Source organism: Scyliorhinus canicula, chromosome 2 (genome assembly GCF_902713615.1).
Source record: "Scyliorhinus canicula chromosome 2, sScyCan1.1, whole genome shotgun sequence".
In the NCBI taxonomy this organism is placed as follows: Eukaryota; Metazoa; Chordata; class Chondrichthyes; order Carcharhiniformes; family Scyliorhinidae; genus Scyliorhinus; species Scyliorhinus canicula.
This window is the reverse complement of record NC_052147.1, coordinates 224,712,219-224,730,035: the sequence shown is the minus strand read 5'-3', so window position 1 is coordinate 224,730,035 and position 17,817 is coordinate 224,712,219. Positions and strand designations below refer to the sequence as shown.

The 17,817-nt window shown below is 45.7% G+C and overlaps 1 protein-coding gene across 4 annotated transcripts in view; it reads left to right on the top strand.

Moving 5' to 3' along the window:
- Positions 1-17,817, top strand: part of LOC119961983 (dipeptidyl peptidase 4-like) — a 144,485-nt gene that overhangs the window by 54,532 nt on the left and 72,136 nt on the right. For all 4 annotated transcript variants that reach the window (XM_038789671.1, XM_038789670.1, XM_038789674.1 and 1 more), the window contains 9 exons: positions 4,889-4,941; positions 5,049-5,121; positions 5,442-5,562; positions 6,799-6,953; positions 8,483-8,577; positions 14,225-14,354; positions 14,469-14,513; positions 17,412-17,516; positions 17,627-17,697. In XM_038789671.1, coding sequence (XP_038645599.1) covers positions 4,889-4,941; positions 5,049-5,121; positions 5,442-5,562; positions 6,799-6,953; positions 8,483-8,577; positions 14,225-14,354; positions 14,469-14,513; positions 17,412-17,516; positions 17,627-17,697 — 848 coding nt within the window. The remainder of the gene's footprint in view (positions 1-4,888; positions 4,942-5,048; positions 5,122-5,441; positions 5,563-6,798; positions 6,954-8,482; positions 8,578-14,224; positions 14,355-14,468; positions 14,514-17,411; positions 17,517-17,626; positions 17,698-17,817) is intronic.

Sequence of the window (17,817 nt, the reverse complement as noted above, 5' to 3'; positions counted from 1 at the left end):
CAAAACCTCCGGCTGTATACAACATTCCCCAGCCTTCAGTCCTCAGTTCAAGTCCAGCTTCTCTGCCTGAACAAAAGTCCAGGCCTCCTCTGGGGAGTCAAAATATAGCTGGCGATCTTTATGCGTGACCCACAAGCGTGCCGGCTGTAACAAGCCAAACTTGACCCCCTTCTTGTGGAGCACGGCCTTCGCCCGGTTAAAGCCAGCCCTTCTATTTGCCACCTCCGTACTCCAGTCCTTGTATATCCTGACCTCCGCATTCTCCCACTTGCTACTCTCCTTCTTCGCCCAACGCAGCACACACTCGCGGTCGTCAAAGCGTGAAAACGGACCAGCACTGCCCGAGGCGGCTCGTTTGGCCTGGGTTTCCTCAGCAGCACCCGATGGGCACCCTCCAGCTCCAAAGGCCCCTGGAACGACCTCGCACCCATTAGCGAGTTCAGCATCATAGCCACATAGGCCCCCAAATCCGAACCTTCCAGCCCCTCTGGGAGGCCCAGGATCCGCAGGTTCTTCCGACGGGCCCGGTTCTCCATCTCCTCCATCCTCGCTGACCATTTCTTATGGAGCGCCTCGTGCGACTCCACCTTCACTGCCAGGCCCAGGAATTCGTCTTCACCCTCCGAGGCCTTTTGACGAAGCTCTCGGATCTCCGCATCCTGAGGCGCCTGGGTCGCCATCAGCTTGTCCAGAGAGGCCTTAAACGGCTCCAGAATCTCTGCCTTCAGCTCCTTAAAGGAGCACTGAAGCAGCTCCTGCTGCTCTCGCACCCACTGCTGCCACGCTGCTGCTTCCCTGCCCGCCGCCATCTTGCTTCTTCTGCCTCGCACCTTTTTCTGCTCCAAAGCCGATTTTTTGACCGCTCCATTCCTAGTCCAGGCCATCCACCGGTGGAGAATCTTAGAGAGAGTGTTCCCACATGGGGAAAAGTCCAACCAGCACCGCTACGGGCCCTTAAAAGAGCCCAAAAGACCGAAAAAAGCGGGAGCTACCGAACGTGCGGCTTAGCTCTGCATCACCGCAACCGGAAGTCCTGGGAGTCCATATTTAAGGTTCGCTTAAGGTTAACGTGTAGGTTCAGTCGTCAGTTTGGAAGGCAAATGCAATGTTAGCATTCATGTCGAGAGGGCTAGAATACAGGACCAGGAATGTACTTCTGAGGCTATAAAAGGTTCTGGTCAGACCCCATTTGGAGTATTGTGAGCAGTTTTGGGTCCCGTATCTAAGGAAGGATGTGCTGGCCTTGGAAAGGGTTCAGAGGAGGTTCACAAGAATGATCCCTGGAATGAAGAGCTTGTCATATGAGGAATGGTTGAGGACTCTGGGTCTGTACTCAGTAGAGTTTAGAAGGGTGAGGGGCGATCTTATTGAAAATTACAGGATACTGCAAGGCCTGGATTGAGTGGATGTGGAGATGATGTCCACTTGTGGGAAAAAACTAGAATCAGAGGACACAATCTCAGACTAAGGGGACGACCCTTTAAAACAGAGATGAGCAGGAATTTCTTCAGCCAGAGTGTGGTGAATCTGTCGAACTCTTTGCCGCAGAAGGCTGTTGAGGCCAAATCACTGAGTGTCTTGAAGACAGAGATAGATATGTTCTTGATTAATAAGGGGATCAGGGGTTATGGAGAGAAGGCAGGAGAATGGGGATGAGAAAAATATCAGCCAGGATTGAATGGCGGAACAGACTCGTTGGGCCGTGGCCTAATTCTGATCCTATGTCTTATGGTCTTATGGACATTCCAACAAGGAAATCCCTGCAGGAGTGCTTGCAAGCTCCCAGAGGGATCCATCGTTCAAAGGGCCCAGCATCAGGAAGAGGGGGCGGGGGAACGGGGGGAAGGGGGTGGGTTGAAGCGGGAGATGGGTTCCATTGAGTGGCAACGCCTTGCCCTTGCTGTTGACCTCGCAAGCTGTTTCCTCACATCAACCTGACATCACTCACCTGTGGCCTGGGATCCAGTGACAATCCCAGGGGTGAAATGTAATGCCCTCTACCGAGGTGCGTTTTGTAGTAGAGGGGCACCACCACACCGCAGACTCCCCTCCCACCATCACTCACCGGTGTTCCAAGATCCACCAATGATCCTAGATCCCCAGTGGTAGGGCCAGTGGTCATAACAACAGCAATCCACTGCTTGCCCAATGGCGCTGCCATTAAATAAAGCTGCCAACCTGTAATTGACTGGTAGCTCTTGGAGGATGCGACTCTGTAACTTCTGCCTCTTCTCTACAGCGAGGTTCTGGATCCCAGGTCAAGCCTGCCACTGTTTAGTTAAGTGCCTAACTGGAAGTTTATTCAATGTGCCTTCCATAAAATAAGTTGCCTGCCAGTTCTCCAGTTGACAGCCGAGACCCCTGTTGCCTTCAGTGAATTCAGCCCTAGGCCTCAGTTAGTTGCTGTACTGGCCAGCTCAATAGAGTTGCTAACTTCTGATGAACAGGCAGATTTTCACTGACAGGATTTCTACTCCTGGGTCCTTGACCCTGGAGAAGGTTCACATCATCAAATGCTTGAGTGGCACTTAATGTGTCAGGCTGGCGTGGTGCTCTCACATCATGTCCAGCCAGTCAGCACTGCACCCACTAAATACTGCCTTATGGATGGGCAATTAAGGCTGTAGAATAATTTTGCACAAAAATGCAGGGATGACCCTTCTCAACCCTTTTGCAATAAATACACTAACAATATTTCCAAGCACTTTTCACAATTTATTTTGGATAAATTTAGAAAATATTTAAATGAGCCTTCATATTGATTGGGGGGGGGGGGGGGGGTACCTACGGTTCAAGAAATACCTATTTTGTCCATCATTGGTGGCTGCACCTAGCCTGGGCCTTAAGCTCCCGAATTCCATCCATTAACCTCCCAGCCTCTCTCTCCTCCTTTAAGAGGTTCTTTAAAACCTATGCTTTTGACCAAATCTTTGATCACCTGTTCCAATGTCTCCTTCTTTGGCTTGATGTGAATCTTGAAAAATACTTTATAATCAGGGGGTACTTCTTTGTTGGGGGGGGGGGGGGGTGCCTTGGGGGTGGGGGGGCGCAGTATTGGCATTATACAAGCAAATTACTGCGGATGCTGTAATCTGAAACAAAATCAGAAAATACTGGACAATTTCAGCAGGTCTGACAGCATCTGTGGGGCAGCACGGCAGCATGGTGGTTAGCATAAATGCTTCACAGCTCCAGGGTCCCAGGTTCGATTCCCGGCTGGGTCACTGTCTGTGCGGAGTCTGTACATCCTCCCCGTGTGTGCGTGGGTTTCCTCCGGGTGCTCCGGTTTCCTCCCACAGTCCAAAGATGTGCGGGTTAGGTGGATTGGCCATGCTAAATTGCCCGTAGTGTCCTAATAGTAAGGTTAAGGGGGGGGTTTGTTGGGTTACTGGAATAGGATGGATACGTTAGCTTGTAGGGTGATCATGGCTCGGCACAACATCGAGGGCCGAAGGGCCTGTTCTGTGCTGTACTGTTCTATGTTCTATGTTCTAGAAGGGAGCTAACGTTTTGAGTTTGAGTGACTCCTTGTCAAAGCTAGAGAGAATTGGAAATGGGGTCATATTTATACTCTAATGGTGGAGTTGGATAGGGGGGCAACAGTGATGGGTGGAGATTGACAAGGATGTCAAGGACAGAAAGATGAAAGGAATGTAAATAGAGGTGATTAGTGCGAAGAAGAGTGCTGATAGAACCCATTTGGGTACCCTTAGCCACACCTTTGGTTTGCAGGAAGTGAGACATGTTAAAGGAGAAATTGTTCAGTGAGAGGACAAGTTCAGCCAGACGGAGGAGAGTGGTGGTGGATGGGGGTTATTCAGGCCTCTAATTGGCTTAGGTCACTGTCTGTGCAGAGTCTGCTTGTTCTTCCTGTGTCTGCGTGGGTTTCCTCAGATGCCCTGGTTTCCTCCCACAAATCCCAAAAGACTGCTGGGTAAATTGGACATTCTGAATTCTCCCTCTATGTACCCAAACAGGTGCCGGAATGTGGCGACTAGGGAATTTTCACAGTAACTTCATTGCAGTGTTAATGTAAGCCTACTTGTGACAATAATAAAGATTATTATCATTATTATTATTATTAATAATGGAGAGCCCTCAGACCATCCTGGTGGGGAATGGAGGTATAGCGGGATTGGACATCTGTGGTAAAGAGGAGGCGGTTAGGGCCGGGGAACTGGAAGTTGTTGATATGATGTAGGGCATCGGAGAAATCTTGAATGAGGGTGGGAAGAAACTGGACAAGAGGAGAGAGTATGGAGTCAAGATAGGAAGAAATGAGTTTTGTGGGGCAGGAACAGGCTGACACAATGGGCTTACCAGGACGTCCTGTTTGTGGATTTGGGGAGGAGGTAGAACCGGGCTGTCTGGGGTTGGGTGATTATGAGGTTGGAAGCTGTGGAGGGAAGATCTCCAGAGGAGATGAGGTCAGTGACAGTCCTGGAAACAATGGTCTGATGCTCAGTGGTGGGGTCATGGTCCAGGGGGAGGTAGGAGGATGTGTCTGAGAGCTGGCGGACAGCCGTTGCCTGGTAGAGATCAGTATGCCAGACAAGAACAGTCCCACTCCTGTCGGCGAGTTTGATGACAAAGTAGAGTTGGACCTGAGAGAGCTGAGTGCAGCAAGGCGGGAAGGAAACGGGTTAGAGTGGGTGAGAGGAGCAGAGAAATTATGACGGAAACTATCTTGTTAAGGCGTCAGATGAGACGAAGAATGGAATGAAACTGGGGAATTATTGGTATTGTATTTCATTGGGATGGGTTGTGTTGTGTTGGGGTTATTTTTGGAATATAGAAACATTTTGTTTGAATAAAAGTATATATTGTCTAAAAAGACTTTATAATAAAAGTTGTTATATACTGATGCTTTTTCTTTATCTCTTCGCAGCTATGGAGACATTCATTTACAGCCTCATATTCTATTTTTGATTTGAAATCTAGGTTAGTAATTTTTGAACAAAGATATTGAGTATTGCTTTCTTTGTTATTATATGTACGTCACACAAAAATACTTTAATTTCCTATTTTTAAAATATTTTCTTCCACAGAGTATTTGTCACAAACGCAAATCTCCCTCAGGAAATTCAGTACATCTCATGGGCTCCTGTGGGTCACACCTTGGTTAGTTGAATGTATTTAACCATGTTTAGCAAGGCTGAATGTGTGCATCATTAATATTGATTCAAATCAATCATCATTTAGATTAAATGGTGTTGCATTGTGCTCAGCAGAGGACTCATATAAAAAATTTGTAACATAGAACATTTCATGATATATGTATTAGTGAGAAAGATCAAATTTGTAATTATTTGCAAGTTTGCGCAAAGTTGCCACTTGGGCGTTTGTTGGATTTTGAGACCTGCTGTTGGAATAGTGGATTGGTGAAAACATCGAGAGAACTTCTGAACAACATTTTAGCATGAATCTCTTCCTCCCTTCAGGTTTATGTTTGGAATAACAATATATACTTAAAAACTAATCCCACAAGCCCTGCTGTTCCCATAACAACAAATGGAGAGAAAAATAAAATTTACAATGGAATCCCTGACTGGATTTATGAGGGTAAGATAAAATATATGACTATTTTAGTTAATAACATTGAGGTGATACTCAGAAGTACATATTTAGTTCCCTGCAACTGCTTTGTTTGCACTGCTAGAAGTTTCCTGCTCCTTTCTGTTCTTCTTTTCTTGTTTATATTGATCGGTGATCGTCTCTTTGCCGATACAAGTGGTCATTTTAATCCCCAGAATATGTGGATTTGGATCAAGTTGGAATTTTAAAAAAAAACTTGAATGAACCCAATTTGCCTCGAACCCGGTCACTTTTTGTTTTAACAGAGGCAGGTCAGGGTTTGGGCATCCAATCCACCCTCAGGGAACTTTACTGCACACTCTTGACAGCCTTCATATCCTTTGCTAAAGTGTGGTGCCCCAAATTGGTCAGAATACTCCAACTGAAGCTGAAACAGTGTAAAGGTTCAGCATACACACGTGGCTAGCACTGTGGCTTCACAGCGCCAGGGTCCCAGGTTCGATTCCGGCTTGGGTCACTGTCTGTGCGGAGTCTGCACGTTCTCCCCGTGTCTGCGTGGGTTTCCTCCGGGTGCTCCGGTTTCCTCCCACAGTCCAAAGACGTGCAGGTTAGGTTGATTGGCCAAGATAAATTGCCCTTAGTGTCCAAAAGGTTCGTAGGGGCTATTGGGTTATGGGGATAGCGTGGAAGTGAGGGCTTAAGTGGGTCGGTGCAGACTCGATGGGCCAAATGGCCTCGTTCTGCACTGTATGTTATATGTATAATGTAATTTCTTTTGTATTCTATGCCTCTATTTATAAAACACAGCATCCCATATGCCTCATTACATGCTTTCTCCGCCTGCCCCGCCACCTTCAACGATTTGTGCACATAAATCCTCATGCCACTCTGCTCTTGCACCCCAATTAGGAATGTATCCTTACTTTCTATTATGTATTTTTCTTTCAAAGTATGTAACTTCACACTTCTCCACATTCAATTTCACCTTTCCTGTGTCTGCCCATTTCTCCAGTCTGTCTAAGCCCTCTTGAAGTCGATCTTTAGATTGTGGGGGTGAGACACACACAAACACGGGGAGAATGTGCAAACTCCCCACGGGCTGTGACCCAGGGCTGGGGGCGAACCCAAATCCTTGGCACCTTGAGGCTGCAGTGCTAACCACTGTGCCACCATTCCGCCCTCAAAAATGCATTCTGATGCCATAATTATTTATGCAGTCCTGAAACTGATCAGAAACCAAAGAAATATCTTTTTTTTCCGCAGAGGAAATGTTCTCATCAAATAATGCTATATGGTGGTCACCAAATGGAAGGTATTTTGCCTATGGAGAATTCAATGACACACAGGTTCCACATATAGAGTATTCATTTTATGGTGATGGGCAGTACCCAGAAACAGTAAAGATTCCATACCCAAAGGTAAAATTCCATAAATCAACTGCACGAAAATATTTTTCAAAATAGTATTACGTACAATTACGGGGAAGAACAAAGAACAATACAGCACAGGAACAGGTCCTTTGGCCCTTCAAGCCTGCACCAATCACATGTCCTATATAGACCAACCGCCCATATCCTTCTATACCCTGTCTGTTCATCTGCTATCTAGATAAGTCTTAAAGGTCTTCATAAATGATTCTCTTAAAGGTTCTCCTTTATGCTTCCAGCCAAAATTGAGTACAACTGTGGTGGGGATGGCCCGAAATTCAGGCAGTGAGGTCTAAGTCTGCCAGCATTTCCCTCCTCTAGCCCTGACCAGGACTGCTTCTGACCACTACTTGTCCAACAGCCCACCCCCCACCTCCCCATTCCCAACACCACTCCCATATCTCTTGTACAAACCACTGCATTCAAATAGAAGTGGAGAGTTGGCGATGAGTCCATATTCTACAATGAAGAGAAAGGGTTTTGTCATGCCCATCACTGTGCACCTTCTAAAGGCTTCAGTCTCAGCTAAGACTTTGGGTGGAATCAGGTGGAAGACAGGTGGGTACCAATCCCACCACCAGCCCAAATAAGTCAGTGATGGGAAGACCTATAGATGGTGGCACTGCCGTTTAGTTGAGCTACTAACTTCTGATTGGGAAGTAGCACTCAGTGGGGGGAAACAATAGAGGGGGAGCTTCCACCCCTGGGGTTCTTGATCCCAGAGGAAGGTCTACCACCAGCCTGTTGAGTCCTTCAGTCACACAAGATGCAAAGAGGAGACATTGCAGGGCTCTCGCCAGCTCTCCAGCCAGAGACTGAGACCTTTAACGCCTCCACACAATTCCGCCCATTCATTGAAAACCTTCAGGGCATCCCTGCTCCTTTACCGTCCTTCACTGTCTCGTCCTTGGAAGTACTGCCAATGTATTGGCGCTTGCACTAACGGGCTTACTCTTAGTAGGAGTAGCCGTACCAGGACTCCTCTCTGTGTATGCTTCAACCAAGAACATTGATCAGAGTTGTGACCAATATGGAAAGGCAAGCAGAAGTCGCCAGCTGCTGGAACCCAACCCTAAAGAAGAAAATTACACCCCCTTAGATTTTTAATATTTTTTATGCAAAGGAAATAAAGTATAGGCTTGGCCCTTCCATTTACTAATACTGAATAAGACTCACAGCATGATGAAAACATGCATAGGGAATAGGAACAGGAGTAGGCCATTTGGCCCATTGAGCCTGCTCTGCCATTAAAACCGATCACGGCTAATCATGTACCTCTGCGCCATTTCCCCCCACTATCTCCATATCCCTTGATGACACAATAACCTCAGCTGAAGTATGAAACACACTTGTGAAAAATGTTATTTGTAAAAAGTGTTTCAAAGTAGAGCAATTATATTGTAGAAAATAGTTGAGATGTTCCAAGTATATGCCATCATCAAGGAACTATGTTGCTGATAAGCATATTCAAAAATAGACGAATACCTGTTATCTAAACAATACTTTTTTTTAAAACCAAGGCTGGTGCTAATTCTCCAACAGTGAAGGCATTTATTGTAGATGTCGACACCACAATGGCTTCTGAACTTTCAGTCCCGGAAGAATTTAGTTTAAGGTATACCTCTTTCATTTTCTGTTTTCTTTGATTATCGATCATTCTTTAATTAGTATTGGTAGTAAATATCAGAAAGCTATTTATCTGTGATGAGTATGGCAGTCAATGGAGGAGGTGGAAGCAGCCTGCTCACTATTCTCTATTTGGGGCTAAGATATGATTGTCCTCGTGATCGAAGTACAAATGGTAGCAGGCTGACATTAGTACCAATAGTTTACGAGGCTGCCATTAGTACCAATAGTTTACGAGGCTGCCATTAGTACCAATAGTTTCAGAGGCATCTATGCAGGTGGAGCTTCAATCACTGAGTCCTGCTGCAGAGACACCCCCTCAGTCAGAGAGGCCAAGAATGCCAAAGCTGATGATGGTTCCCCGAGAAGAGTGGCATCCTAATCCTCCTTGGTAACAGCCTCAGCCCTTGGCTACACTTTGGATGGGTGGAGGGAAGCACCAGCTGGGTAGAACTGGGAAAGAGACTCACGGTTGGTGTGTTGCCTCCCAGGTGCCAGGGTTCGTGATGTCTCTGATCGTGTTTTTGGGATCCTTAAGGGGGAGGGGGAGCAGCCCCAAGTCGTGGTCCACATAGGTACCAACGACATAGGTAGGAAGAGAGATAGGGATTTGAGACAGAAATTCAGGGAGCTAGGGTGGAAGCTGAGAGCTCGAACAAACAGAGTTGTTATCTCTGGGCCCGTGCCATGTGCTAGCGAAGTGAGAAATAAGGAGAGAGAGGAGTTGAACACGTGGCTACAGGGATGGTGCAGGAGGGAGGGTTTTGGTTTCCTGGATAATTGGGGCTCATTCTGGGATAGGTGGGACCTCTACAAACAGGATGGTCTTCACCTGAACCAGAGGGGTACCAATATCCTGGGGGGGAGATTTGCTAGTGCTCTTCGGGGGGGGGGGGGGGGTTAAACTAATTCAGCAGGGGGATGGGAACCTAAATTGTAGTCCCAGTGTACAGGATGTTGAGAGTAGTGAGGTCAGGGATAGGGTTAAAAGTTTGAAAGAGTGCACTGGCAAGCAAGACGCTGGTTTGAAGTGTGTCTACTTCAACGCCAGGAGCATCCGGAATAAGGTGGGTGAGCTTGCAGCATGGGTTGGTACCTGGGATCTCGATGTTGTGGCGATTTCGGAGACATGGGTAGAGCAGGGACAGGAATGGTTGTTGCAGGTTCCAGGATTTAGATGTTTCTGTAAGAACAGAGAAGATGGTAAAAGAGGGGGGGGGGGTGTGGCATTGTTAATCAAGGAAAGTATTACGGCGGTAGACAGGACGTTTGAGGACTCGTCTACTGAGGTAGTATGGGCCGAGGTTAGGAACAGGAGAGGAGAGGTCACCCTGTTGGGAGTTGTCTATAGACCTCCGAATAGTTCCAGAGATGTAGAGGAAAGGATTGCAAAGATGATTCTCGACAGGAGCGAGAGTAACAGGGTAGTTGTTATGGGGGACTTTAACTTTCCAAATATTGACTGGAAATACTATAGTTCGAGTACTATAGATGGGTCAGTTTTTGTGCAGTGTGTGCAGGAGGGTTTTCTGACACAGTATGTCTACAGGCCAACAAGGGGCGAGGTCACATTGGATTTGGTACTGGGTAATGAACCCGGCCAGGTGTTAGATTTAGATGTAGGTGAGCACTTTGATAATGATCACAATTCGGTGATGTTTACTATAGCAATGGGCAGGGATAGGTATATACCGCAAGGCAAGAATTATAGCTGGGGGAAAGGCAATTATGATGCTATTCGGCAAGATTTAGGATGTATAGGATGGGGAAGGAAACTGCAAGGGATGGGTACAATCGAAATGTGGAGCTTTTTCAACAGCTACTGTGTGTCCTTGATAAGTATGTACCAGTCAGGCAGGGAGGAAGTTGTCGAGCAAGGGAACCGTGGTTTACTAAGGAAGTTGAAGCACTTGTCAAGAGGAAGAAGAAGGCTTATGTTAGGATGAGACATGAAGGCTCAGTTAGGGCGCTTGAGAGTTACAAATTAGCCAGGAAGGACCTAAAGGGAGAGTTAAGAAGAGTGAGGAGAGGACACAAAAAGTCGTTGGCGGATAGGATCAAGGAAAACCCGAAGGCTTTCTATAGATATATCAGTAACAAAAGAATGACTAGAGTAAGATTAGGGCCAATCAAGGATAGTAGTGGAAAGTTGTGTGTGGAATCAGAGGAGATAGGGGAAGCGTTAAATGGATATTTTTCGTCAGTGTTTACACTGGAGAAAGACAATGTTGTCGAGGAGAATACTCAGGTTCAGTCGACCAGGCTAGATGGAATTGAGGTTTACAAGGAGGAGGTGTTGGCAATTTTGGAAAGTGTAAAAATAGGTAAGACCCCTGGGCCAGATGGGATTTATCCTAGGATTCTCTGGGAAGCCAGGGAGGAGATTGCAGAGCCCTTGTCCTTGATCTTTATGTCGTCTTTGTCGACAGGAATAGCGCCGGAAGACTGGAGGATAGCAAATGTTGTCCCCTTGTTCAAGAAGGGGAGTAGAGACAACCCTGGTAATTATAGACCTGTGAGCCTTACTTCGGTTGTGGGTAAAATGTTGGAAAAGGTTATAAGAGATAGGGTTTATAATCATCTTGAAAAGAACAAGTTGATTAGCGATCGTCAACACGGTTTTGTGAAGGGTAGCTCATGCCTCACAAACCTTATTGAGTTTTTTGAGAAGGTGACCAAACAGGTGGATGAGGGTAAAGCTGTTGATGTGGTGTATATGGATTTCAGTAAGGCGTTTGATAAGGTTCCACACGGTAGGCTATTGCAGAAAATAAGGAAGTATGGGATTGAAGGTGATTTAGCGGTTTGGATCAGTAATTGGCTAGCTGAAAGAAGACAGAGGTGGTTGATGGCAAATGTTCATCCTGGAGTTCAGTTACTAGTGGTGTACAGCAAGGATCTGTTTTGGGGCCACTGCTGTTTGTCATTTTTATAAATGACCTGGAAGAGGGTGTAGAAGGATGGGTTAGTAAATTTGCAGATGACACGACGGTCGGTGGAGTTGTGGAAAGTGCTGAGGGTTGTTATAGGATACAGAGGGACATAGATAAGCTGCAGAGCTGGGCTGAGAGGTGGCAGATGGAGTTTAATGCAGAAAAGTGTGAGGTGGTTCACTTTGGAAGTAGTAACAGGAATGCAGAGTACTGGGCTAATGGCAAGATTCTTGGTAGTGTAGATGAACAGAGAGATCTCGGCATCCAGGTACATAAATCCCTGAAAGTTGCCACCCAGGTTAATAGGGCTGTTAAGAAGGCATATGGTGTGCTAGCCTTTATCAGTAGGGGGATTGAGTTTCGGAGCCACAAGGTCATGGTGCAGCTGTACATAACTCTGGTGCGGCCGCTCCTGGAGTACTGTGTGCAGTTCTGGGGCGGCATTCTCCCCTACCCGGCGTGACGGAGGGTGCCGGAATAGGGGAGTGGCGCCAACCACTCAGGGGTCGCGCCTCCCCAAAGGTGGGAAATTCTCCCCACCTTTGGGGGCCAGCCCCGCGCCGGAGCGGTTTGCACCAGAAGACTGGCGCGAACACCCGGCGCCCCCGCCAGCAGGGCTGGCCGAAAGGCTTTTGCCGGTTGGCGCATGCGCCGGCATGCCGCTGACGTCACTGCCGGCGCATGCGCGATGTGGTGTTCCCTTCCGCCTCCGCCATGGCGGAGGCCGTGGCGGCCGCGGAAGAAACTAGTGCACCCAGGGCACTGGACCGGCCCCTGATCGGGGGGCCCCGATCGCGGGCCGGGCCACCGTGGGGGCACCCCCCAGGGTCCGATCGCCTCCTGCCCCCCCAGGACCCCGGGGGCCTGCTCGCGCCGCTGAACCCGCCGATCCAGAGGTGGTTTAAACCTTGGCGGCGGGAGAGGCCTCCCAGCGTATGGACCTCGGCCCATCCGGGCCGGAGAATCGCCGCAGGAGCCCCTTTGATCGGCGGGGCTAGATTCCTGCCCCCGCCACTTCCCGGGTGGCGGAGAATCTCTGCCACGGCGGGGGCAGGATTCTAGGCGCCCCCAGGCGATTCTCCGACCCTGCTGGGGGTCAGAGAATTTCGCCCCTGGTCACCACATTATAGGAAGAATGTGGAAGTTTGGAAAGGGTTCAGAGGAGATTTACTAGGATGTTGCCTGGTATGGAGGGAAGGTCTTACGAGGAAAGGCTCAGGGACTTGAGGTTGTTTTCGTTAGAGAGGAGAAGACTGAGAGGTGACTTAATAGAGACATATAAGATAGTCAGAGGGTTAGATAGGGTGGACAATGAGAGTCTCTTTCCTCGGACGGTGATGACCAACACGAAGGGACATAGCTTTAAATTGAGGGGTAGTAGATATAGGACAGATGTCAGAGGCAGTTTCTTTACTCAGAGAGCAGTAGGGGTGTGGAACGCCCTGCCTGCAACAGTAGTAGACTCGCCAACTTTAAGGGCTTTTAAGTGGTTGCTGTATAGACATATGGATGAAAATGGAATAGTGTAGGTCAGATAGGATTCAGATGGTTTCACAGGTCGGCGCAACATCGAGGGCCGAAGGGCCCGTACTGCGCTGTAATGTTCTATGTTCTAACTGGAATCCCCTCCAAACATGTCTGCACCACTGACACCACTGGCTCTTGGTTCCAATGTAGCATGGATCCTGTGTGCATCACGAAGTGTATTCCAGCCACTCAAGCATGTGATTGCAATGCACTTAGCCGTCTTTGATGCGGTTGATGTTGGTAAACATTGGGGTTTCAGCACTTAAAGTCACTCATCCATGAAAGCAGATGAATTAATCAATGCTGCAGCTGTGTAATATGAGCTGTCAAGCACAGCTCACTACTAGAAATGAATGAATGACTTGCAGCTAATGGATCTGAGGGTTTTAAACACAGATCACAGCTTCTGAAAATGAATATGTGGAGCTTACAAGTAAGTGTTATAGCTGTAATTTGTTTCACTCTCCCTGTCTGGACTGCTCTCTGGCTACCAGACACCGGTCTCTTTTCTGTGGGTCTCCCTATTAAGGGAGTCCCTGAGGACGAGGCTTGATCACCCCCTGTACATGAAAGAATGGGGAGCACCCAGACAATCCAGGACTGGAGGGCTGCTTTGCGCTGCGGGGAGGAGGTTGATTTTTGGTATGGTTAGTGGGTGGCCAGCCGTGGAGTTTGCTAACAGGCTGCCTGCTCGAAATGGTGATCCGATAGTGGGATTCCCTCGGGAATCTCTCGATTCCTCACCGTCCACAAATTTGCATAGCAAGGGATACTGAATTGTTTCCCGATTTGCGCTCCCAGGGGGAACGTAAATCAACAGCAATTCTCTGGCAGGAGAAGATAGCTACCCAACACAGAATCTCGCCTGTTGCACTTTAATTGTTGGAAACTTTCATCCAGTATAATTATTCTTGGAGAAGAAATTAATGGGCCCAAGCCGGTGGGTTTACAAGTTGGGGAAGATTGTAAAATCTCCTGGCTGTGGAGCATCCGTGCTGAAAGTTTTGCCCTTGGTCCAACAGGTCACTTCAATTAATTTGCAGATAACAGCAATTATTTTTCCAAAATGACTTCAGCATTTATCATATAAGATATTTCAGTGTTCACTGTCGTCGCTTAATTTTAACCAACTGATTTATTAGTGCACACCTCAATATTTTAAATTAACTTTTTCAGAGAATATTATCTAAGTTTAATAAAGTGGGTAACAGATGAACGAATCTCCGTGCAGTGGATTGAACGAAGACAAAATCATTCGATTTTAACAATTTGTGATTTCAACAACGTGACTTGGACTTGTTTAAAGGTGACTGGTTTCAACCACTATGTCTAAAATGTTCTAATTTTTACAATAACTCTTATATTTCGATGCATAGTCATTTAAAATCATTGTTTATTCTGGAAATTTGTTCTACACTAGGATCGTCAGTTTGTTGAAACAAGCAGAACTGGATGGATCGGTGTTGTATGTAGCATTCTTTAAATAACTTTGTTTCTCTGAATGTTTATATATTAAAAATCTTCGGTGGACATTCTTCTCGGTTGGGGGGCATTTAAAAGTCAACCACATTGCTGTGGGTCTAGAGTCACATATTCCTCAAATTCCCTCTACATCTCCTGCACCTTACCTTAAAACATGGTTATATTAATAACCATGGTTATTGACCCATCTTGAAGGAGAAAGGTTCCATTCTACCTATCTTATCTATATCCCTTATAATTTTATACACTTTATTTAAGTTTTAAGACTGTGCATAAAAAATAGATTTATTCTGGGAGTAATAATATAAGAAATCTGGTTTTGTTATTTTCATAAACAAAATTTTATTAATGCAAAATAAAAGAAAACAATATTTAAACTTTCAATCTTCACAGTTCTAATGCCAGTATATTATATGCAGCTTCTTAACTTTAGCACACAAATTCCCATTAAACAACACTTGGCATTAAAATTCAGCTCTCGTTCCGCTTACACATTCAGGAAAAGGTAGCACTTTGATTTGGGAAGCAGTCTTTCTTCTGTTAGGGACATCTCTTCCAGAATCCCTTTTCAAAGATTTCTCCCTTTATGGCAGTTTGTCATGATCTGTTCCATGGATGCTTACATCTTTAAGCCAGCAGGCTTCATAACCTGACTGGCTGCTCTCCTGTTTCCAGGTTTCCTGACTTTGCAGGTTGTTAACTCCTCCTGTAATTGTTCAAAACAGCCTTTTTTCATGACTTCCCTCTGTGGCTTTTCCTGATCTCTTTGATGGCTGCCTATATGCTTCCCTTCTGCCTTGTTCCCAAAATGGTGTTTCCCATTGTGGGCAGCCCCACGGTGTCGGGAAATCCCCTGGCCTGGGTGCGCTGCTGGCACAACGGAGAATCCCGACAGCGGAGAATCCAGACCACAGCATTTGGATAAGTAAAACCATTTTATTACTGCTTTATAATGTTTTATCAGTGTTTTATGTATTTTAATTTGGGGGCGCCATGACCTTTGGAACGGTAGACAGCGATTGGGTCCTGCCCAGTGGGGTGTTTTCAGAAAACCTGAGAGTACAAATTGTCTCTTTCTCTCTCTCTCTCTCTCACACACATTCTGTCTCTCTCTCACACACTCTCTCTCTCACTCTCTCTCTCTCTCAGCTCCACCCATCCTGTGAAACACAGATTCTCCCCTGAGGTGGTCAAACTTGAATCTATTCTCATTATTTGGCTGATACACAAAAGGCTGGAGCTGGGCCTTTCATATGCCTGTTTCATATTTCATATTTCAATATTTCCATTAAGAGATCATGAAATCCTCACACTCTGTTAATGTGATAATTTCTGGCCATGCAGGAATGTCCCGAAGGACACTGGGTCTTTGGCGAATCATATTATGCATTCCCAAATTAGTTTAAGTTTGAATGGGAGCAAGTGACTCAGCCAGTTATGGTTTATTCCTTTGACTCTGCTGCTAGCATTCTTATTAATTATTTTTTCTTCATTCTTTTTAAACCTTTAAATTGTCTGCTTCATTTTTGGACCTCAGTTCTATACCCAAGTGCCTAATATCTCCATATCATGATAAGTCATCCTGCTGTTTATTGTGTATTTCCTTGCTTTGTTAGTCCTCCAAAAATGCATTACCTCACACTTTTCAGTGTTAAATTCCATTTGCCACTGTCCTGCCCATCTGACCAGCCCATGTGCATCATCCTGCAATCTAAGGCTTTCCTCCTCGCTATTTACCACACCACCATTTTTTGTGTCATCTGCGAACTTACTGACCATACCTCTCCTATTCACGTATACATCATTAATGTACACTGCAAACAGCAAATGACCCAGCATTGATGCCTGCGGTACACCACTGGACACAGGATTCGAGTCATAAAAACAGCCATTAACCATCATGCTCTACTTCCTGCCCCAAAGCTAATTTTGGATCCAATTTGCCGAATTGCCCTGGATCCCATTAGCTTTTACCTTCCTCACCTCTCTCTCTTGCAGGACTTTTTCAAAAGCTTTACTAAAGTTCATGTAGACTACATCAATTGCACTTCCCTCATCTACAGCGTTGGATTACGAGGAGAGGTTGGGTAGACTGGGACTACTCGTTGGAATTTAGAAGGATGCGGGGGGGGATCTTATAGAAACATATAAAATTATGAAGGGAATAGATAGAATAGATGCAGGCAGGTTGTTTCCACTGGCGGATGAAAGCAGAACTAGGGGGCATAGCCTCAAAATAAGGGGAAGTAGATTTAGGACTAGTTTAGGAGGAACTTCTTTACCCAAAGGGTTCTGAATCTATGGAATTCCTTGCCCAGTGAAGCAGTTGAGGCTCCTTCATTAAATGTTTTGAAGGTAAAGATAGATAGTTTTTTGAAGAATAAAGGGTTTAAGGGTTATGGTGTTCGGGCCGGAAAGTGGAGCTGAGTCCACAAAAGATCAGCCATGATCTCATTGAATGGTGGAGCAGGCTCGAGGGGCCAGATGGCCTACTCCTGCTCCTAGTTCTTATGTTATCTACAGACCTAGTCACCGCCTCAAGAAATTCAATTAGATTTATTAGCCATGATCTCCCGCTGACAAAGCAATATAGAATATACTTGATTAATCCTTGCCTCTCCAGGTGGGGATCAATTCTGTCCCACAGAACTTTTTCCAATAATTCCTCTACTATTGATGTTGGACTCATTGATCTGTAATTACCTATTTTTTTCAATGCTTTCCTTCTTGAATAATGGTACCACATTAGTTATCCTCCAATCCTCTTTTGAAAGATATTTTGTCGAGATACTTTAAATTCAACTCTTTAAAAAAAAATTATTTAAATACTAACATTTTAAATTTCTAATATTTTCATGCCTGTTATTTGCAATATTTGTAGTTTCAAGTAACGGAGCCATTCTTTGAGGCAGACAACATTGGTTTCTACAAGGTGATTAGTGGCAACGATGGATATAAGCATATCCATAAGTTCGCTGGGAATCCGGTATGAATGCATGACTCATGTACATGAGTCTTTGATGAAACAATTAAACATTTTTAGAAGTTTTTTCTAAACTGATTCAGATTAATGTCCCTCATTTTCTTTCTTTAAAGCCTGAAGTAACTGCAATTACAACTGGTAAATGGGAGGTCATAAGCATAGTGACCCTGACAAAGGATGCCCTGTAAGTATATAAAGAATAAAACAAGAATGCATAATGTTGCAGAGATATTGCACCAAATAGTTTGTTTGCATTTTGATCATTTAATAAATAAACATGTTTAATTAGAGTGAGTGATATTCT